Below are 24,818 nucleotides of genomic sequence, written 5' to 3' on the forward strand. Positions count from 1 at the left end.
ATCTGTATTCTGGAAAGATACAAAATTGTTATTGTTTATATTACTATTTAATAGTGAACTCCTTTATATTTTCTTTTAATTTCCGTTTCATGTTTTGAATTATTTGCTTTCGGTTTCTTATACAAAACTTAAAAAGCGATCGACATTTTGCTGACTTTTATTGGTTTCTAGTAACGAGATATTGCATTTGATTAATAACTCGGCGAATGCTCTTTGGAAACAACTTGTGATGCAAGGGCTTCTAGTTTTCACGCAATTTCCTTAAATTTTCCTGCACTGCTTTTGTTCATAATTATGCTGATATATATTCGTAATTGTTGAAAGGTGACTTGCAGAGGTTTTCTGTCTTTTGGAGAGAGAGAGAGAGAGAGAGAGAGAGAGAGAGAGAGAGAGAGAGAGAGAGAGAGAGAGAGAGAGGCGATTCATATTGCTTGAAAATTTGTGAGGATAAAACAAATCGTACTTTTCTGATTTTGTAAATTGCTAACCAGAAGAAAATAATGATCTGTTCAGAACTGCAGTGATTCGAAAGGATCAACGACTGACCTTTACAAATGAGACTGTTCGTCCTCACGGATCTAAATGTGCAAACTTTCGACACAGAACTGGTGACGAAGTTCATCCATCGTGAGATCTGATATGTGTTCACTTCTTAACGGATATTCGGACATAGTTTCAGTCATTATCAGTAATACATCATAATGTTAACTAAGCCATTGTTGCATTTTTAAGTGTTTCACTAATACAGCCTGGCAAACTGGGTTTTCTTTTTGCCAAGAACGTTGCCATGGATCTTGTAAATAGGAGGGAAGACCTTTATCTTTTAATGTTTATAGCCGCCATAAATCTGGAAGAACTATGAGGAACCCTAATTTTCTGTGTATGAAGGATCTAACGCTTTCTGATATTTTGCTTTTATGCTTTTTATGTCTGTTGTTTTAAGCAATTCATCATTCTGGTTTGTTTGTATTTGTTCTGTTGCTTTTGTTTGGCCACGAAATTATCGGAGATAAAAGAAGGCGCGCATTTGTCGTCTACGTTCTCTTAATTCCATATCGTATCTTTGTAAAGAGGAACATAATAGATAGAAACCATAGAGTGTTTTTCAGCTTGGCTAAATACCAAGCAAAAACTACACTCAATAGTGACTTGTAATTATAACCATCAAAACCACGTTGTAGTGGTTAGAAAATTTGACTTTGGATTAAGAGACATCTATTCAGGAAATAATGTACAGCTAAAATTAATTGAAGAAAAATGACTAACGTATATGATGCAAAGAGAAAATTAATGTTGAAAACACGTTAGAGAATATTCCATATGGGGTAGAATCTTTTTGTAAAAAATATTATGAGCCACGTTTTACGTATTGGTACGCTGGAAAGGCTTGCTGCAAATGGAAAGAAGAATAGGGGATATAAATTTTGAGGACTTCGGTCGGGGAAAGTGTTTGAAAGTTTCTTTCGTTTATAATGCACATCGATCGTAATTTATATGATTCATATACCCCATTCCTTTTACTACTACTACTACTAGTATTACATATTTTAAATGCAGTTCGCTGTGTCAAAGGCCGAGATCGCTTGAAGAATATAATCGTGTGCTGGATAAGGAGAACTTCTGTACATTCAGAAGTTGAATCCATTTTCTCTCATATGTTTTTAGATGGCTTGAAAACTGGCTGAGTTGAGAAGGAAGACTATGATATATCATATTTAGTGTTCTGTGTATTATTTTTGCAAGATGGATAGTATAATATTTATTTCCTGTATCGCCTTTCTTGCATTTCTGTCATCAAGAACGTCGAATTCCAGAAGTAACTCTCAACGTTGTCCTCATCACGAACCGCAAGCTCGCCTCTCAGCTAATGCATACGAACGTTTCTTTTCATGCTAGCGACAAGGCAGCTCTTCAAAACCAATAAAAATTCGTTAATAGTCATTTGTTTATGCATTTCTAAAGTAATGTGTTGCCATTTTGTATCTCATCTGTCAAGAAACAATTTTCAGTTTGAACCAAACTTTCTAAGAGTGTATTTGCCTTAGTGTCGTAAAAGAGCGTTGTTCTACTTTCTCTCTCTCTCTCTCTCTCTCAAGTCTCATGTAAATTCCCCACTCCCCCTTCAACCTTCCAGTCGTTCCTGAATGGCGATCACTGGGCGTCACGCCATGAACAAGCGAGAGAAGTTCGCTGCAAAGTGTGTGCGGTGTTGAAGACTGTCGGGAGGTAACGGCTCCTCTTAATTAAGAGAGTGGTGATTACATAATCTGCATTTGCACTTTGAAGGTAACGTACCTGCAGCATTATCTCAGGATTTGCGCCGGCATTGAGTCTGCGTTCCTCGAGTGCCACTGTCTATGTTAGGGTTTCCATGTGTTCTCTCTCTCTCTCTCTCTCTCTCTCTCTCTCTCTCTCTCTCTCTCTCTCTCTCTCTTTGTCCCTGAGACCCGATTCCAGACATTGATCGACCTACTGGTGGCGGCGGTGCCACGTGTTGCCTCGATGGCTCTGGAAACGTACGTGCGTTAGCTTCTTTATTTCTTGTGTTGCGCTCATTTATCTCTTCGTTGTCTGTGTGTGGATTGTGTCAGGGTAAGGATACAGACGCCTTGTTGTGTGTAGTGTTTTGTGTTCTTGTGCACAGACGGCAAAACGGTCTTCTTGCTCGCAGATTTGCGTCACAAATGGGTTTATAGCTTGGGTTTACGAGTGCTACGTCTGGTTATAATGCTTATATATTTGAGAGATTTTAATTTGTGCATTAGAGATCTCTCGAAGGGACTAAATCTCATGAGAGAATGATTCTATTTGATATTTTTGTATTCAGTATGATGGTAAACTTTAAAGTCTTGTTCTTTGTTAGCAAACGGTCTCGGTGAACCTATGTATATAGTAGTTATGGTTTGTAACTGCTGAAAATGCTTTTATTTCTGTGAAGTGAAGTCAGTGAAGTCAATTTTTTTTAAGATTTAAAGGTATGCTTTAGTTATCACACTTGTAGACGGCTGTAACACATATAACAAGTTTGACAACTCGCCTCTGAATGACTCATTTTGAGAATTCTCTGGTAATTTAGTAGCCAGACCTCGTTTTTATTGTTTGGTCTTCTCGGCGTTAAGGTCTTTTTACTAAATTAGGACAGCTCCTGTTTATGTGCATATATGCGTGTAATTCCTTTATTCATTTATGGTAGTTGAGTTTTACATTATTTGATAAATTAAATTCCAAGTGATACATTTCTTTGGTATTGATATAACTGCAGTGTTTCACCTACTGTTTACGCTTCATTAGAACAAAAAATTTTGTTATTAAGTTTATGTCGAGTCATATTAGAAGATGTCATCCAACACCAACTGTAATTAAGTTTTTTTTTTTTCTCTCAGAAATTGCTCTTCCTGGAATGGAACCAAATCCAGTTTTTCCCGTTTTATTTCTAACATGTGCTGAAGATCTGTAAATGTTACCTGTTGCCAACAGTTCTTGTTTTCCAGAGGTGATTCGAACCATTATTAAAAGAGACTCGTATGCTTTCAGTATCTGTGATAATCAGAATTTGGCAACTCATCTATGCAAGCCATGACGCAATAGATCCCATCAGCATCTCCCGCGTTCTCGTAACTTTTTGAACCTTATTTATCTTGTAGAGAAATGCTGTTGCGTTCTCTTGGGAATTCTTCTTTATGTGTGTCGTCGTCTGCAAAAATAAAGCTTCGTCTGTTGCTATGCGCCACCCAGCATCTCCCTATGTTAATTAGGGAAAGAGGTGAATGGAGGGGTGGGGGCGGGGGACGGCGAGTAGGTCAGACACTGCGAGATTTGAGGAAATGAAAATGTTTCCCTCATCTTGGATTTGGCATATTTCTGTCTTTTGTGCCTTTGCGAAGCAAGGTAGGGAAAATGACGAACATTTTCAGAGAACTTCTGCTGCTCTCGTAAAGGCGTTGGATGTAACGAAAGATGTTCATATTCTTTTTAGGTTTTTCTAAGAGCGACTGATTGGAACCTTGTCATTGGCATTTTCCCTAAAATTTTATACTTTTCAAATCTTGTCTTTTTGGATCCGTAGTTGTTAGAACTTGAAGACTTGAAGATTTTGCCAGTATACAGGGCAAGATTTTATTGGACTATTGCGTTCACTTTCAGTATACTAATATAATACACAACGGGCATCCAACGTAAAGGCCGTTATTTGGTCGTAACAAGACTTCTGCCATTACCGATGCAGTAAAAATGCTTAAAAGAAAATCGTGAAAGGATGAGTAGAGAAAATGAAAAATAGTCGCCAAAATATAGCCCACATATTCTCATATGCTTGGTTCTGGTTGCGTGTTTTGAACGTAACGTTTGAACATCCCCGATAATCACATTGTTTTAAGGCGTTTCCTCAGCAGTTACTAGAATGAAGCAAGTTGAAGAGTTAGAACATTAACGTCAAGGACTGGTTTTTTTAATGTTCCTCATATCTTTAGAATAGAACCGGAGTAATGGTGGCGACAGCATAATTACAACATTAATTTTTTTGCTCCTCCTGTTTCACCTATACATGATTCTCTCGACATTACATTCAATGAATCATAACTACCCTCTGGTACTTGCCCATTGTCACTTCATTCTCCCATCTTCATCCTTGCTGTAGATCTGGTATCGTCTGTTAGTTTAACAACACTGGTCACTTCCCAAATCGAGGCCAAGGTCTGCTTGAGAAGTAACCGCTGATGTTGAAAAGCCTGAGACTATGAAGTCAGTTCATGTTGTTACTGGATTTCAAGGGCGTTCGTGATTATCTAATCAGATGAGTCTGTTACAAAGCAGTAGAAAATTAAATCGCCAGTTAATACCTGGAAGGTAAGTTTTTCCAAGAGCTCCAGGCATTTTAATGTTCCGCTTGAGGGAACTTAGTAAACTTAATTTCCCGCTGTAGCATCATCAGTTGATAGTGTCGTTTGCTTCCGAGGTTCTCTGAGGTGAACTGGAGCGCAGAAGTGTCAGATAGAAAACCATGCCGCTCTCATAACAACGAATATCTTTGACTTTGATAAGTGTGCATGATCTGTTATCTTCAGTGCATCCGGGGTATTTTAATGTAGGAGATTCCGAGCTAAGTCTGTATTCAGGACACAGACGCCTTCCATTCCCCCTTGTCTGGTTATCTTAGTTGCGGCCTACAGCATTTGCACACGGGCATGCACTGTTATTTGCTGTACCCATCGGTGATTACGAGGAAGATTTGAGGGGAAAAAGCCATAGTCCGTCCTCTTGCAAGAAGCTGATTCAGTCAGCCAAAGGAAAGATGGATATGCAGCTATATCCTCGAATTATAAACAGCAGCCTATCAAACAGCAACAGGAAAATGAATACACAAGTAGATGACGGGTAAAAATGTTCTGTTACAACAGAATTCCATCTAATAAAGGGAGCCCATAAACATGTTAGAGTATAGAGAGAAAGTACTATATTTCAGAGACTGCTGTCTCCTTCTTCAGGTAGATGAATGAGAAAAATGACAGAAAAGGTGGTATTTATACCAATAGATCGATCCACAGGTAAGCCAATTTAGGTCACTACCACTGATAATCATCCTTTAATCCTCTTAAGCGTTGGTTGAATGAGAGCTTCATCGATGACATCTGAATCCCTTGCGCCCTTTGAGATGTTCATCACCTGTCTCTGTTTAATCAAGGCTCACCTGTGGATGGATCTCTTGGTATAAATACCACCTTTTCTGTAATTTTTCTCATTCATCTACCTGAAGAGGGAGACAGCAGTCTCTGAAATATAATATTTTCTCTCTATATTTTGGTGTTTTTATGGGCTCCTTTTATTAGACACAAGTAGATGTTTACTCTTTCTTACGCCTTTAATCACGATGGGAATATTGACTCATTGGTAGGGAATGAATTACACAAGGTGGAAGTAAATCTTAACCCTTATCGTATTTCTATGTTTTTTTTTTTTCTGAATAGTGATTTCGACTAAAATGCAGCGAAATCCTATTTCTATGTTTGTTTTTTTCTACATAATGATTTCGACTAAAGTACAACGAACTCGTCACATGATTATTTACGGTAAAACCAGTAGGTTTCCAGAGAACATAGGAAACTCACAGACATTTCGAGATTATTTCTGGAAAGCGGTGCAAAAGGAATGGGTGAGGCCAGCACACATATACTACTCTCTCTAAAAGCAGCAGTCACATTCTGAGAGCATTCTCTTGTGATGAGAAAGTAACAAATTTCTAAAAGCAAACAAAAAGTTATAATCCTGACAGAGCGAAAGGATAACCACTAAATTAAGAGCTGAAGTTTCCTTGAAGAGAGAAGCTGCATTCAAGCCCCCACTATGACTCGAAGTAAAAAATAATAAATAGACACCGAATAAGTGAGTGGTCACAAATATAGGTGTGTGTTGACATATAAAATTACCATCATGGCAACACATTATAAATTCGATGTATCCGCCATCGGAGGTTCTATAAGTTTACAAGAAAGTTAATTTTAGCCGAAGATTTCAGCAACAGCAAACATATTTAGATATATTTCATTTAATAGACTTTTACAAAGATAAATCATATACCGATAAACTATTAGATCCTTAGATAGGAATAGGCTAAAATCACATAGTTATCCCTCATCACGAGAATGACAATGACTGTAAATGTGGGTGTGGTTAGCAAGACTTGTTTAAGTAGTAAACAGAACAGTTATTGAAAACCTTCCAGTAATAGCCAGTCTTTAGTCAAATGTTTGAATACTACCCTTTATTTGAATCACCAGTATGACATATGCATGACAAGATTTATATGAGACATTTTTGTCCGCAGACGATAGGTATTCTTGTATTCAGGACACTGATACTCGTTTGCTGTTTGTTGTTAATACCTCTAATACACTGGTAAGTCTGGCATTATGCAGTGTTACCTGAATTTCGTACTTGTGGCTTTATTTCTTCCTTCTGGTTTCATATATCTAGATATATTTTGAGCCCCTGTATGTTTGATGCTTTTTAATGGTGGTACAGCTACTACCTTCTCCTTGCGTAGTAGAATTCTGTTAATTCACCAGTACGTTTCCTCTTAATGATATTCACCAGTCTACGTGTCCTCCGTATTTGTTCTATGGAAATCTATATTCCCGACTGTACGAATCAATGGCAGTTTTCTCCTGTGCTTCCAGGCTCTGGTATTCTTTTCTCGCTTCTGTTTTCTTGAGGTAGTTCGATAGTTTCCTTCGTGGTTAAGCCTCATCCTTCTTCCCTTCCCAACCTTATCTGGTGCCTTTAGGGCCTAGGCTGAATATTTCGTGACATATATCATATTTTGGCTATAATATGTACTTTTTGTAGAATGTCCGAGAGATTTCATTGGGTTTCTTCATTTGCGTGGAAAAGGAATTAAAAATTCAATTTCCCCAAAAAATGTGAATGGGGATTTAAGCATTACCTCTACTTTCCGGTTTTTAGAAGATTAGCTGGATGAAGAGTTTGTGCCTTTAAACACTCAGATGAACCGTATGCACTTTTAAACCAATTTTGACTTCAATTTTTTGGCATTCTTTTAATTATTTTTTATGGAATACAAGATGACACTACCTGAGGTTCAAGAACGGCTTATTTCTCTTGATTTGAAGTTAAATTGAGAAGACTCAAGGAGTTTGCAGTGCAATCGCCACAAAAAACGAACCAGAGGATAGTTTGGAAATTTGGAGAGTTCGGAAATTACCGGAAATAATTTGGGAACGATGAATGCAAATCGGTTTGGTTTTGGAACTCTTGAGGATGGAACAGCGTTTTTTTCTCTCTCTCAAATCTCATAACTTTGTCTTTTATTAAGAAAGACTAGGTGAAATTTTATTTGTAATACAGTATTACAGAGAAAAAAACTGGAGTGTCCAACAGACATGCTGGCCAAGTGTGATTAACATTGATAGTGTTGCTTACCGATCAGTGGTGCCATACTTTGGAAATTCTACCAGCTCATGAAAAGAACGCCTATGTTTGGAAATATTGTCATGTTTTAAGTCATAGGTATTCTTCACTATAATAAGAAATATTTATTTCCGTGCATCATCAACGAACCCATATGTGTTTAGCAATACACCACCCCAGTATCAGAGTAACAAGACCTAGTTTATATTTCTTAAACACAATTTGCTGTTAGAATACTTCGATAGAGCGCAATTCTCGTCGAAAAACCCCACTGACTTCTGTATATTTTGTAGGAGAATTCCGCGAGCGGGCTTCAGGTGAGTTTGTCTGGTTCCTCCCTCTTTAATGCACACCTTCCCCTCCTCCCACCGCCCCCATGTATTCTGGTGTGGCAGGTTAGACCAATACTCCAGGTGCAGATAACGCTCTACTGAACTCGTTTTCTCTCTCTTTTCCATAGCATTATGGTGCTTTTTGCTTACCGTAAATGACTTTCTTCCAGTGAATATATATACACACATATATTACTATATATATACATACATATATATACATATATATGTATGTGTGAGTATATATATATATATATATATATATATATATATAGATCAATATATATATATATATATATATATAGACACAAACAAACACACGCACATACACACACACACACACACACACATATATATATATATATAATCATATATATCTATTATATATAGATAATATATATGATATATATATATAATATATATATTTATATATATGATATTACAAACAAACACACGCACATACACACACACACACACACACACATATATATATATATATATATATATATATATTTATATATATATATATATATATATATATATATATATATATATCTATATATATATATATATATATTATATGGAGGGGGCAGTTGACACAGTAGTAAAGTGTTTAGTTCAAAGACTGTATGGCTAAGACGAAATGTGGCAGGCGCAAGCGATATTGTGATTGTGTATGGTATAGTAGTGGAAAAGAATGGGTCCAATATTTTTGTGTAAATCTGGATCCGTGCTTGGCCCGGTTTGTAAGAAATGCTAAGTGATTGGTGTCCGAGTAAAGGGTTCCAATGGTAGGTGCGGAATTCCCAGAGTATATGGGGATGATTAGACTTTGTGGGAATGTGTTTGGAGAGAGGTTTGACTATTAGCATTACATGATTTTTAAAGAGGAATGTTGAAAGTTATATTTCAGAAAGATAAATGGTAGAGAGGGATTTAATACAGACCTAATGGCAAGAGCGAATTGACAGATATACCGGGAAGAAGAGAAGTAGGTGAAGATATATCAGGTCTGTTTTTGGTTAAAGCAAAAGTTAAGATAAATTGAGGTTGGCAAGAACTGCTAAGCATGTTTGTAAATATAATGAAGATACGAAGAAAGGGCGAGAGAGTATTTGTGGGTATAGGAAGAGATAGCAGAATCGGTAAGTGGTGGGAAGTGAAAATAGTAGGCTTGCTGAAGGAGGAAAGGAGCTTATTTCAGGCCAGCTGCATATGCATATTGGAAGATATCAGGTGTTGGCAATTAGGTAGATGGATGGATCAGTTATTAAAGTAGAAAGTGTGAGAAAAAAGAAAGCAAGTACTAAAAATAGAGGGAAGGTGAACAATTGCTTTTGGTAGATTGAAAAGTTGTTCTACAATGAATTGCAGAGAAGAGTTAACGAAAGAATGGAGCTCAGAATAAGATACATTTGAAGAGGTCTGTCTTAAGTGAATGCAATTTTGGGTTGAAAGGGTGAATAGTAATGAATGTGGGGAAGCAGATCTGAACAATTCAAGAGTGGGCAGATGTAATTTCTGAGAACATAGGGAGGGCAGGTAAGAGGTCAATAAATGCAAAGACACCACAAGTTGATGGGATTGCAGGTTTGATGATGCAACGGTGTTAGTGCTTGAGCAGCTGACCAGAGCTTTTAAGATTTGTCTGAATGAGCGAAGGTGTTTTGAAGGAATGGATGAAAGGGTAATAGTTCCAGTGTGTAAAGATATATATATATATATATATATATATATATATATATATATATATATATATATATATATATACATATAAGATTTCACTTAATTTCAACATTGAGTCCTTGCCCCTTTTAGGGGTGGTTCCATCGAAATAAAAAAGTCATTAAAAACTCCAATCGGGATCTCCAAATTTTTACTGTTATCAATTTACTGAACCATGGGTGAACAGCCAACTTTTACAACGTACGCGTTTCATTATCTTCACAGAAGTAACTCATTACCGCACAAACTCCTTACACGCAGTGAGATTCACAATAACCTTGCAAGCACTATGACACTACCTGGATATTACAGCCTCTCATTTCCGCTCCCTCTGTCACACTTTGTCCCGGAGTTTTTTGGTTCATATATATATATATATATATATATATATATATATATATATATATATATATGCAACTGTAATAGCCATAATGGCCTCTTAACTTCTTGAATTCTTTGATCTTCTTTGGATACGCTTGTCACTACAAAGCCTGATGATCCTAGTTCAAAGAATTTTTTTTTAAAGAAATTGTTATGTCCGGTACCAGGAAATGAACCCAGTTCCCAAAAAAGAGCAAAGAATTCGAGAAGTTAAGAGGACATTGTGGCTATTACAGTTGCATATGTATCTGGTAAAAAAAAAAACCACTAGATTATACATTTATATATATATATATATATATATATATATATATATATATATATATATATATATATACGTATATATATATATATATATATATATATATATATATAATATATATATATATATATATATATATATATATATATATATATATATATATATATATATATATATGTGTGTGTGTGTGTGTGTGTGTGTGTTACAGAGTTGTTAAGGAATTAAGGAAATTATTCCAAAAAGGCATTAACTTATAAAAAACTGAGAGAATGGCTCGTAAGGGATAATGATTTTTTTTAGAGAAGGATCGCGTTACTTGACCCAAAACGACCAGGCCTTTTAGCTGTCAGGCATGTGGTTTCCATCTCTCCAAAATCTCTATACGCCTCATCTCCGAAGATTAAGTGACTCTGGCGCGCCTGACATTTGTGACACTTCGAGCGTCGGAGAATTAATGTAAGTTGGACCTTCTCAAGATCCTTCTGTTTAATATAACCAAGGGAAATTCAAGGCTTCCTTGTTTCAAAGGGGGATCGTGTGAAAATCATGGCTCCACCTCCTCCAAGAATAGGCCTCTAGTCTTGCCGAATCAAAGCCTTGAATGCCGGTCATAAGACAGCCCAAAAAGGGGTATCAACGAATGACCTATGAGGTTACCAAAGGGATACACCCCCAAGAAGCCAAGGCATCAAGCAGGAGGCGTTTCCTAATTTAGAGTCTACGAATCACTATAGAAAATTTGACAGGAAGGCGGTTTTGTATAAAGTCTGTAGCCACTCAGACACAAGAAGTCTTTCAGAAGATGCCACATCCAGTCAAAATCCAAAAATCCAAAGGTGGTGCTTAGAAGATATCATCCTAATAAAAAGGCCAGACAGAGAGAGAGGAAGGCAGAAGAGAACAGTAGAGACAAGAGAAGAGAGAAAGAAAAGAGGTGAAGCAAGGGAGAACAGCAGAGTGGCGCAGAAGCCGTATCGAGAAGAAGAAGGAAGAGAAGTGAAGGAAAGTGCAGTGTGGTGTGCAAATCAATCAATAGACAGTGATAAGTGACAATCAATACTCAGTAAATTTCCCTCATGCCTATAAACTCGTAATTGCAACAAGTGCCTTTCAAAGAAATAAGTTTTATTAGTCCAAGAGCCCAGAAACTCATTGGTGGAAAATTTATAAGAACCATGTGAGAACATTCAGCAGAGGTAAGAAAATTTATATACCCCTATTTCCCCAATTTAGAGCCTCCAAATCGGTGTACGTTACCTTAGAGCTGTGTGCGAAGAGTAAGTACCATCACATATATATATATATATATATATATATATATATATATATATATATATATATATATATATATATATATATATATATATACATATATATATATATATATATATATATATATATATATATATATATATATATATATATATATAGTTGTCTCCCTGTATTCGTGGGGGATGTGTACCTGACCCCCCATGAATAGTTGGAACCCGCAAATAGTTGAAACCCCTATAAAATGCTGAAAATAGCCTATTTTGTTAGTTAAAGCTCAAGATAAACCCACTAAAAATTTTTATACTTAGTTTTTTAATAGTTTCATCACAAAAAGTGCATTTTATGATGAAATTGATAAAAATAAAAAACAGGAATTTTTGGATATTTCTCATAGAAAAATACCGCGAACATGTGAATTTTCCGCGAATAATGCGGGAAAACGTTCCTGAGAGAAATCTGCGAATGTGCGAGTCCGCAAATCTGGAGAATGCTAATACGGGGGGTCCACTGTATATATATATATATATATATATATATATATATATATAACTAAAGGTTTTTGCCATGAAGGAATAAATGAAAAGCGAGATAGCCAAGCACTTTCGGTCTAGTGTGACCCTTTACTCAGGCACAACTGATTTTACAGAGGAAAAACATAGTCAAAGTAGGCTTAATATCCAAACTGACATTACAAGATTAGCAATAAGGTCGATTTCACTCTACAGAAACGAGGAAATGCCTGAGGGCAGGATAAGCGATTTTTAGGCCACCACACCTTGGATGAGCCCACACTTGTCAACAGATGATTCATCCAGAAAACAATACATTTTGAAAAAACAAGGTGGCATACATAACTTATTACCATGAAATTTACAAAAATGTTCCCCCTCAAAAAAAAAAAAAATTAGTGAAAAGACGAAAAAAAGAAGTAAATATATCGAGAGAGAGAGAGAGAGAGAGAGAGAGAGAGAGAGAGAGAGAGAGAGAGAGAGAATAATAACTATATACGTGTGGGACTAATTAATTAGTAGTTCATTTATTTTAAGGTCCTTCATAAACATTTTACTAATATACGGGTCCAAATGATATAATCCCAGACTGAGATTTAGGTTGTTTTTATTAGTGATTTGTATAATTGTTCATACCAGTAAATTTCTTGAAACATAATAATTAGATCTAGCAATTAATACAATGAGATTTTTTTCACTCAGATGGATAAACAGCCCAGACTTCAAATGCACTGTTTATCCACCTGAGTGAAAAATCTCATTGTATTAATTGGGGCAATACCTCTGTAATTGCTAGATCTAATGATTATGTTTCAAGAAATTTACTGGAATCAACAATTATACAAATCACTAATAAAAACAACCTAAATCTTAGTCTGGGATTATACCATTTGGACCCGTATATTTGTAAAATGTTTATGAAGGACCTTAAAATAAATGAACTTCTAATTAATTAGTCCCACATGTATAAAGTTATTATTTCTCTCTCTCTCTCTCTCTCTCTCTCTCTCTCTCTCTCTCTCTCTCTCTCTTGCTCGATATAATTACTTCTTTTTTTCGTCTTTTCACTAATTTTTTTTTTTGGAGGGGAAACATTTTTGAAAATTTCATGGTAATAAGTTGTGTATGTCTCCTTGTTTTTTCAAAATGTATTGTTTTCTGGATGAATCATCTGTTGACAAGTGTGGGCTCCTCCAAGGTGTGGTGGCCTAAAAATCGCTTATCCTGCCCTCAGGCGTTTCCTCGTTTCAGTAGAGTGAAATCGACCTTATTGCTAATCTTGAAATGTCAGTTTGGATATTAAGCCTACTTTGACTATGTTTTTCCTCTGTAAGATCAGTTGTGCCTGAGTAAAGGGTCGCACTAGACCGAAAGTGCTTGGCTATCTCGCTTTTCATTTTTTCCTTCGTGGCAAAAACCTTTAGTTATACATAGCATCACGTTTTATATTCTTCGTGATCAAGTTATTCATATATACATATATATATATATATATATATATATATATATATATATATACACATATATGTATACATATACATATACATGTATATTTATATAATACATATATATCTATATAATATACAAGTCTTGTTAAAGACGATTGCTGCATCAGCTCCATTAATTTTGCATAGTCTTTTCTCTATTTTCCTTATGAAGGATTTCTCAGTTTTGCTAAAACTGGCAAGCAATGTGCCTAAGAGGATCGTCAAATCCGGTAGAGTCATATTGAATTATTTTTATTACTGCTACTACAAGTTGTTCTCTCTCTCTCTCTCTCACTCTCTCTCTCTCTCTCTCTCTCTCTTTCTCTTTTGATGCGACTTTTCGCCCAGATCTGCCAGGGCAATATCACAGCGATGGTTGTTGGAGGACTGAATCTTGGTGGTTGTTGTTTTTGATTAATCTGACCTTGTGTCAGCACGGGATCTTGCTCCCAAGCAGCCTGTAATATCCTTCTGTTTTTATCATGGTCATGCGGGCGCTCATGGATGCTCCTGCTGGACCCGGGGGATATTCGACTTTACATTGGCTGGCGGCCAGGCGTCAGAAACCCTCGAGGCGCATTGACCTTCTCAGGCGTGTGGCGTCACCTGGAGCCGGGTTTTCATTGGCTGCGATCATGGTGATGTCACTCCTGGTATTACTGCCATCCTCTTCAATATTGGTCCTGTCTTGGATGCTGGTGTTATCCTCTTAAGGGGGGTGGGGTGGCTGGCCCTTCCTTGCACAGGTGGGCATCAGGAAGGGTTCCTGTGTCGTATTTAGGAGAGGCTTTTGTTCTAGGATGAATAACGCTTCAAGGAGGCGTAGACGTCGCTGATCGGGCGCTCTTCTGATTATCTCGGTGTTTTTTTTACAATGTCCTCTTGTGCGAAGTGCTTTTGGTGGGCGGTGAGGGCATGGTGTTTGATGGCAACGTTCTGGGCGTGACAGGAGATCCTCTTCAGGACATCCTTGAATAGGGCATGTGTACTGGTAGATGATGTTATTCTGCTTTAGGGGGTTGCCCTGCTGGTGGGACGGGGTTATTCCTTATAACCAGGTCTCTTGTCCTTCGGTTCTTGTAATAGATTATAAGAGAGAGCCTCTTCCCTTCCTCCACGGGGGTGACGTTCTCTTCCACAATCTTCTTGATACATCTCTCCTCGTCTTTGTATCCGTGGTGCATGAAGGACTTGTTGAAAATGCGTACATCCTCGGAGGGGGGATTCTCTTCATTCTCTTCGTCCTCCATGTACCATTTGTTCAGAGCTGTCCTTATCTCATTGTTCATCAGCTTGTTGGAATAACCATTGTTAACCATCATTTGTGAAGCTCGATCCAGTTCTATGTGGGTGTTCTGCCACGCTGAACAGTGTGTTAAGGCCCTCCTCACGAAGGCCTTGACATTGGTGGTCTTGAACCTTGCAGGACTCTCACTCTCTCCATTTAGGCAAAGTCCCAAGTTGGTAGATTTGGTGCAGACGGTAGTGGTCATCCTCGGGGTAGTCTTCGTAATTAGGACGTTGAGGAAGGGGAGCCGATTTTCGCAGCTGAATTCAATTGTGAAATTAAGGGTGCTGTTGCTCAGGAACTGCTGGTGAAGGCTTCAAGTTGAATATCCCCCGGGGCCTGCAGGAGCATCTGTAAGAGCCTGCACGACCATGATATTAAGAGAAGGACTCGCCACCAAGATTCAGTCCTCCAGCGACCATTGCTGTCATAATGCCCTGGCAGATCTGGGCGAAACGTCGCGTCAAGAGAGAGAGAGAGAGAGAGAAAGAGAGAGAGAGAGAGAGAGAGAGAGAGAGAGAGAGAGAACAACTTGTAGTAGCGGTAATAAAAATAATTCAATAGACTATCGGATTTGACAATCCCCCGTGGCACATTGCTTGCCAGTTTTGGCAACACTGAGAAATCCTTGATAAGGAAAATAGAGAAGAGTCCATACAAAATTAATGGATCTGATGCAGCAATCTTTTTTAACAACGACTTGTTTAAAAGAGGGTCTACACCCAAGATATACCAATGTCAGGCTGCACGACCCCACAGCTAGAGAAGAAGAAGGGACCAGGACCTTCAGGACGTCCCTCTTGCAGAGGCAACTTCGAGAGAAGACTGCCGAAATGAAGGCCCTGTGTGAGCATCACTGCCTGCGAGAGGAATGGGCGGAAGTATGTTCTGAAGCTGCCTGGCCTGATCCCATTAACGAACAGGACAACCCCAAACCAGACTGCCAATCAAGACACCAATACTGTGTGAGACAACAGCACCTAGAGGACCAATGGGTGGACTACCAGGAGCACCCTAACTTTGTGGAGATCAATGGCTGTCTCACCCAACTGCAAGAGGAACACATGCTTAAGCGAGTCAGGGGCGTAACCTGCAAACTTGTGGACCTCAATGGAGGGAAGATACGCATCCAAGAGAAGATCCAGAGGTATATAAACCTCACCCAGTATAGACTGACCCCTGAGCAAGACGACCTACTCAACCTCGCCCTCAACTGCCACTTCATGACTAAACCCAGGAAGCATGAAAGATATATTGAGATAGAACTGCTCCTTGACTCCATACAGCAGTTAGAGGCCAAGAAGATCCTTGATACAGAGGCCAAGAAGATCCTTGATATCAGCAACGCCCTTTAACCTCTCCTACTCGCAGAAGCCCTGACGCACAGAGAGAACTACACCAGCGGGATATTCGACAAAGGGCTGAAGGAAGTAGCAGCGGATCTAAAGAAAAATGAGAAGACAACGATATGTTGGACGGATAAAATGGCCGCCTTTGTACTAATTAAGACTGGGAGTATTTCGAGAAGATGGACGATATCTTAGCAGATACCTCTAAATTCAAGAGATTGACCAGAAACCTACAGAAGACATCCAACAGGATGCTAACAGCATCATCACTGCAGTAAACGCCACAACGAACGCAACCACCTCCCGCCCATCCAAGGAGATTTCAGCTTGGGGTATCTTTATGGAAACGTGAAGACGCACAAGTCTGGTAACCCCTTATGCCCCATCATTGCCAGACACCTGCCCTGACCTACGCTTTGGCCAAACGCCTGAACAAAATCCTGATGCCGTATACCCCCTCCAAATTTTTCCTTACTTCTTCGACAGAGTTCATGGAGAAAGTCTGGGATTCATCTGGCGACAGCACGATGGCATCCCTTGACATGGAGTCCCTGTTTACCAACGTCCCCATTGATGAAACCATAGACATCATTTTGGAAAAGGTCTACAGGAACCTAGTCATGCAACCTCCGAACATCCCAGAAGAATCCCTCAAGACACTCTTAGACATCTGCACGAAGAGAGTCCTCTTCACCACCCAGAGAGGACAGATGTTCCGCCAGAAAGATGGTGTGGTAGTGGGGTCCCCTTGGGGGTCCTCTTTGTCAACTTTTACATGGGTACTGTTGAAGAGCGGGTTTTTTCTCAGCACCGATGTCCCCTGACGTGTGGTAGATATATTGATGTGAGCAACAGCAACCTTAATTTCACAACTGAATTCAGCAGCGAAGATCGGCTCCCCTTCCTCGAAGTCCTAATAATGAAGACTACCCCGAAGATGACCACTACCCTACACCAAATCTACCAACTTGGGACTTTGCCTTAATGGAGAGAGTTAGTGTCCTGTAAGGTTCAAAACCACCACCATCAGGGCCTTCATGAGGAGGGCCTTAACGCACTGTTCAGCGTGTCAGGACACCCATGCAGAACTGGATCGAGCTTCACAAATGATGGTTAACAATGGTTACTCCAACAAGCTGATGAATAGGGAGATAAGGACAGCGTTGAAAAAATGGTACATGGAGGACGAAGAGAATGAAGAGAATCCCCCCTCCGAGGATGTATGCATTTTCTACAAGTCCTTCATGCACCACGGATACAAAGAAGAGGAGAGATGTATCAAGAAGATTGTGGAAGAGAACGTCTCCCCCGTGGAGGAAGGGAAGAGGCTCTCTCTTATAATCTATTACAAGAACCGAAGGACAAGAGACCTGGTTATGAGGAATAACCCTGCCCGACCTATAGGAGACCCCCCTGAAGCAGAATAACGTCGGCTACCGGTACACATGCCCCATCCAAGGATGTCCTGGAGTCTATCGGAATGATGATGTTACGACTGTCCAAGAGGATTTCCTGTCATGCCCAGAATGGTTCCATCAAACACCACGCCCTCACCGCCCACCAACAGCACGTCGCGTGAGAGGACATCGTAAAAAAACACCGAGATAATCAGAAGAGCCCCCGATCAGCGACGCCTCCTGAGGTGCTATTCATCCTAGAACAAAAACCCCTCCTGAATACGATACAGGAACCCTTCCGGCTGCCCACCTGTCCAAGGAAGGCCAGCCCCCCCTCCAGAGGATATCACCAGCCTCTAGGACGGGACCAATATTGAAGAGGATGGCAGTAATACCAGGAGTGACGTCACCACGGTTGCAGCCAATGAAAACCCAGCTCCAGGTGATGCCACACACCTGATAAAGTCAACGCGCCTCGAAGGTTTCCAACTCCTGGCCGCCAGCCAATGAAAAGTCTAATATCTCCCGGGTCATGCAGGAGCATCCGTGAGCACCCGCACAACCATGATATAAAGAGAAAGACTCGCCACCAAGATATTATGGGCTGCTCTAGGAGCAAGAGCCCATGCTGGCATAAGGCCAGCTTAATCTCAAACAACAACACCAAGATTCAGTCCTCCAGCAACCATCGTTATGATAGTGCCCTGGCAGATCTGGGCGAAACGTCGCGTCGAGAGAGAGAGAGAGAGAGAGAGAGAGAGAACAACAACTTGTAGTAGCAGTAATAAAAATAATTCAATATGACTACCGGATTTGACAATCCCCTTTGGCACGTTGGTTGCCAGTTTTAGCAACACTGAGAAATCTATAAGGAAAATAGAGAAGACTGTATACAAAATCAATGGAGCTGATGCAGCAATCCTTTTTAAAAAGATATATAATATAGTTATGTGTGTGTGCGTGCGCGTATTAAAACATGCCAATCTTGCCGCAGTTGCACCTGGTGCAGCCGTGTCACTTCAGATTATGAACGCGGAAGTATGTAATATCAATACTTACTGATCCAATGGGAATCTTACCTTCTTGCGCCGCAGTATAGCCATGCAAGTCAGCATACCCATATTTATTAGAAATGCGACGAAAGTGCGGCATCTATTGGAATTTTTTTTGTTAAAATAATGTAATTACAGGTCGAAATTCTCTAACTTGCGAAGGTGCTACCAGAATAGCTTATTATCAAATTCGTACCATATGTAGTTTATGTGCTGTATTCTTTAAGTGAATTGTAAGTACGCTATAGATTTCTATAACTTGATTGGTGTGTATCTTGCTGTTATTGCGTTTTAAAAAGCTTCAGATCATGTAGGGTTGTGGATGCAGTCTCAACACGTTTCCCAGTCCCATTTCTTCTGTTAAGCCATGTGAGGAAACTGAAAATATTTGAAACAGGCCTTTTCTAAAATAACAGTACGCCGTTGAATGAATGGCTTCTCAGACGCAACGCCGTGGTCATACGGACCAAATTTTCATATATTTTGCGATAAAATTATTATTTTTATTATCTACAAACAGTGTAGTTATCCCAGGGTGATGCATGGTAACAAAGCGTAGGGCGTAATCTAAGCGGTTAGACTTCTTTCAGTATTGATTTTTGCTCTCCGTTCAGTGGTAACCTTTTAACAACGAAACTGACAGGAGGTTGTACTTTCTGCCTTTGCAAGTTAGCGAGTTGTTTATTTGTGTTTTTATCCACGGACTATGTAGAAAAGTTCTCTGTAGGGGGTAGTGCCTTCGGCCCCCAGCTGCAACCCCTTTCGTTCCCTTTACTGTACCTGCTTTCATATTATTTTTCATCTTAATTTCTAGTCTCTCCTAACACTTGATTCATAGTGCAACCGCGAGGTTTTCCTCCTGTTACACCTTTCAAACTTTTTACTGTCAATTTCCATTTCAGCACTGAATGACCTCATAGGTCCCAGTGCTTGGCCTTTGGCCTAAATTCTATATTCAGCTCAACTATAAAGAAAAGTTGTTAGTGGAATGCAGTGAAACAGTGGGGATGGGGCTGAATAAAGAAATTGCATGGAAAAACCAGAGATAGTTTTCCATAATCATTTTTGGAGTAAGCACCAAGTCAAGGAAGAGCTGTGTTATTGTGAATGGATCCAAATGGGGATGAACCTCCACAATTTGACATCAGAAGATTTCTCAAAATTACATTGTCGGATTTCAGTAACATATTGTTGAGGGGCTGGTTACGGTGACAGTAGGGGAGACACAACTTAGCTACCCACCCCCTGCAAATCGGTTTATCCGCCGCTGGTTGGGGCGTGGCAAGTAGGGAAACGGGAGGGTAGGGGAGACAGCCACACTCGGATGAATTATTATTATCCTCCAAGCAGCCACCTTTCTCCTGCAAACCTGTTTGCCCGGGCCGGGTGGGGTAGAGGGGACAGCAGCCTTGGGTTCCAGTGTAGCGCGAGCTATTAAGCTCATAGTTCATAAGATTTTGACTCTGATCCACATCAAGATGTCAGGTTCTAAGTTGTTTTTCTCTGAATTCCAGATCTATTTTGTGTTAAGGTAGAATAGGCCAAGGAAGATTGGGATCAATTTTGACATAAAACCACACATTTGCCCAGAATTTCCAGATATGTCCATTAACACAGGTTATGATTCCATGCTTGTTATCATCATCCTTATTTTGGAAACTTTATTATGGCAATAAATATTCAGAGATGAATCAGAGCTCTTGCCCAGAAATTTCGATCCAGAAATTTATGCAAAGTTTACGTGTTGCGTTTTAAGAATTCAGAAGTAGAAGGGTCAGATTTCATCTCGGAACCAGCTGCCAAAGGAATAGACTTTGGAGTCGTAAGTAGGCTTTATATATATATATATATATATATATATATATATATATATATATATATATATATATATATATAGTATAGAGAGAGAGAAGAAGAGAGAGAGAGAGAGAGAGAGAGAGAGAGAGAGAGAGAGAGAGAGAGAGAGAGCAAGGACACTTCCCGAAATGTTTGAATATTGGGAAATTCAGTCGCAGACTTAGCAGCAATGTGAATTCAAAATATTATGAAATGCTTTGTGATATTCTGAAAATCAAAGGCACTTTTGTAATTGTCGCCATTGTTTCGCTTATGGACTACTCCTTCATCTCTTTGCAGGACTTACCGTACTTCTGTGGATTTTTCATAACGCTCCTGTCGTTGTTCTTGACAGAAATGGTTATGTTACTTATCTCACCTACAGGTACTGTGACGTTGTTTAAGAAAAAAAGAAAAAAAAACCCTGCTAGAATTGCATGACGCCATCATTTCTCAGTAGGTGGCATGTATCGGATACTTTGTAGAATTTATAGAATGGAAACAACTATATTGTCCATCTTTCTAATCACCGTTACGGTGCGTCAACACTTACAATAAAACGTGGTCATTAAATCCTCAACACACGTCGGCAACTTTTCGTTCACACAGCAAACAGTTCGAAAACAGGGGTAGCCTTAACCAGTGCCTCATATGATTATCCAGTAGTTGCCAAAGATTTGTTCTCTACTTACGGTTGCTGGCTTGTTTTCAACGTGTGTTGATGTCATATCTTACTGTCGCACCCTTAGCAAAACAAATGACAACTGTTTCATTCTACTGACAGTACAAATGCTTGTAGGGTAGCTGGGTACGATCGGCATCCCTTCCACCTGGGCTTGTTTTGATTGATTGATTGGAGCATCTGCTGCTACTTGTGGCTGCTATGTCATGGCAGGTTTCTGATTTAGTTGACTCATCCCTTGCGGTGACGTATAATCAGTGCTCTCAAATCTTGGGCTGTGTCCAAGCATCTGTGCCCTGGCCTTTTGTGAGGGTGGACTTAGGCTGCTTTTTCCTTTTATTTCCTTATTAATTATATATATATATATATATATATATATATATATATAATATATATATATATATTCTCTAATATATATTATATATTCTGTTTGAGTTTTTAAGTATTTGTTATTTTCGCAAATATTTAGTTACATTACATTAATTGCGTTATGTCAAAAAACTATTAATTTATTGTTATGTAATGTATGTACCATATTAATTTCCTTTCATCTCTTCTCCCCTCCCACATCTGACCCTCCCCCTTCTCTCTGTTGAAGTGCGCTGTACAAACACATGGGCCTCTGGTAATAATTTATTCGTGAAATTGTATAAGGAAAATGAATTCCTGTTTTAACTCTTGTTGGCTTGTAGCAGTTCTCTCGCTTCCAGTTGAATATTTGAAACTGACAGAGAGTATCGTATCCTGGGAGACATGATTTATTTCCAAGTATTGAACGCAGAATGTTCGCACCCGGTATGACTGACTGAGTGCTAGTTTATGAATATTTGAATGACGCCCACATACACTGATATTCACGTCTCGTGCCACTTTACGGCGAAGAAAAATCTTTTTTAGTCGTTCTTTTTTTAGAAAGGTCCTTTGAATTTGCTATTTGTAAACGGAAGTAATAAATGAATAGTTTTTACATCTTTTTATTTTTATTTATTAGATTTTCCACTGCAGAGAAAGTTAAGTGAATGTTTTCCTTATTTCAGGTAGTGGAAAGTGCTCGGTGTTGATGTTAGGCAGCCTTACTTCGGAATTCCATCTAGGTGAGCATTAACATGACTCAGTAGTGATCTTGCATAAAATTTTACTGCCTTTTTTCATTCTGTATTCAGTTTCTGTTTTTACACCGCACACGGGTTCATCGCCTTTTGAGACGCTAACACGTCCATGACGAATTTAAAGCTTGATTTATCAACTCTGTCGTAATGTAACTTGGTGGTACACATGATCTTAAATATAGGCCAATAAACTGCTGAGGCTTTGTAGTAATGTAACAATGTGGTATATATGATCTTAAATAAGTACCAATAAACTGCTGAGGCAAAACCAAACAGAAGTCTTTAAAAACCAAACTAGGTAAGTATCTTTAACTGATTTATTGTCAAGATTATATTTCATTTATCTCTTGCGGTCTTGTTGTTGTAAGGCTATTATATGTAGTGAGTTCCTTCAGGAAGGTCAATATCCTTTCGGTGCACAAACCTTTGTGAGCTTAAAGTTTGTTTCAGAATATGATTGCCTCTGCAGTGAGAATTATTATCACCAAAACGGTTAGACCTGCGGAGACTGCACGGTGGGTAAAATTTCTAACATTATAAAACCTTAATATTGATTTCATTTACATGCTTTTGACTATTAATTGCACAGTGCAAGTTCTTAATTTGTTATTTTTTAAGATAAAGTTGGGCCCTTGGAATTGATTCAGTAGAATTTTTTTGTGTCAAATACCCTTCAAGGAGTATTTATGTTACAACTGGTTCCATTTATGTTTGACTTGTGATTCTTGTACCACGTATCACTTAAAAGTCCAGTTTTTGACTCCTTTAAATTTGACCTCTAAGATATTTTAGTGACGTAGATAACTGTACTTAACTAAAATTATATACGTACAGTGGTACCTCGACATACAAAAGTCCCAGCTTACGAAAAATTCAAGTTACAAAAGCAAATACGAAGATTTTTTTTTGGCTCTACATACGAAAATAGTTCAGGTTACGAAATGTTGTTGCTGTAAAGTCCTGAGATTCGCGCGGACCACCGAGAGCAATTTTAAAACGCGTGCGCCGCCAACTGAGTAGACTCGCTACCATCCTCCCGCTCTCCCATTGGTTCCTGATGCTAGTCATGCCATAAGATCCTGCTCTCCTATTGGTCAGCAGCTCTCCCATCGTGCTCTACGTAAAGATGTCCTTCGCCCACTCGGTAGCAGCATCGTTATCGTAAGCATGCGGAATTCGTTCATTCTAAATGATTTCGTTTATTAACGTAAATTCGTGTTAGTGACTTTGTTGTACTTCTTTTATCGTGTTGTGTGAGAACTTTAGTACATATACTTCATAACTTAATTATGTACAGTATACGTAGTCATGGGTCCCAAGAAAGTTGTGGAAAGAAGAGGATGCTTTCTATGCAGACAAAAATGGAGATTATCAAGAAGTATGAAGCTGGCATGCGGTTGAGTGTGATCACTAAGGAATACAGCCGAAATCTGTCGAAGATAGGCACCATCCTTAAGCAGAAGGAAGCCATCAAAGCAGCTACACCTTTCAAGGGCGTGGCTATTTTGTCCAACAGGAGGAGCCACGTGCACGACGAGATGGAGAGGCTGCTTCTTGTCTGGATAAAAGCAAAAGAAATCGCTGGCAATACGATAACCGAGACGGCTATCTCCCACAAGGCCAGTGCTATTTTCGGCGATTTCATTGCCCAGGCCGAAGATGACGGAGAAGGGACATCGACGCCAACCCCAGACTTCAAGGCTTCTCATGGGCCGTTTGAAAAATTCCGGAAATGGACTGGCATCCATTCGGTGGTGCGGCATTGGGAGGCGGCCAGCTCGGACACGAAAGCGGCCGAAGCCTTTATTAAGACGTTCGATGAGATCATGATGAAGGAAGGCTACAGTTCTCAGCAAGTCTTCAACTGTGATGAGACTGGCCTATTTTGGAAAAAAATGCCTCGTCAGACATACATCACAGAGGAAGAGAAGAAGCTACCTGGGCACAAGCCTATGAAAAACAGTCTTACGCTTGCACTTTGTTCGAACGCCAGTGGGGATTGCAAGGTGAAGCCCCTACTTGTGTATCATTTGGAGACTCCTCGAGCCTTCGAGGCCCACAAAGTGCTAAAGGAGAAGCTTCCAGTGATATGGAGGGCTAATGCGAAAGCCTGAGTAACGAGACTTTTGTTCACCGAGTGGGTAAATCTGTGTTTCATCCGGACAGTGAAGAAATTCTTGGAAGAGAAGCGCCTCCCTCTGAAATGTCTACTGT

General features: G+C 39.2%; 1 protein-coding gene across 1 annotated transcript in view; it reads left to right on the forward strand.

Annotated features, from left to right (window-relative positions):
- Positions 1-24,818, forward strand: part of LOC135196204 (uncharacterized) — a 346,278-nt gene that overhangs the window by 278,356 nt on the left and 43,104 nt on the right. The window contains exon 10 of the mRNA XM_064222815.1: positions 22,533-22,589. Within this exon, the coding sequence (XP_064078885.1) occupies positions 22,533-22,536 (4 nt within the window). The 3' untranslated portion in view covers positions 22,537-22,589. The remainder of the gene's footprint in view (positions 1-22,532; positions 22,590-24,818) is intronic.

Source organism: Macrobrachium nipponense, chromosome 17 (genome assembly GCF_015104395.2).
Source record: "Macrobrachium nipponense isolate FS-2020 chromosome 17, ASM1510439v2, whole genome shotgun sequence".
Lineage (NCBI taxonomy): Eukaryota > Metazoa > Arthropoda > Malacostraca > Decapoda > Palaemonidae > Macrobrachium > Macrobrachium nipponense.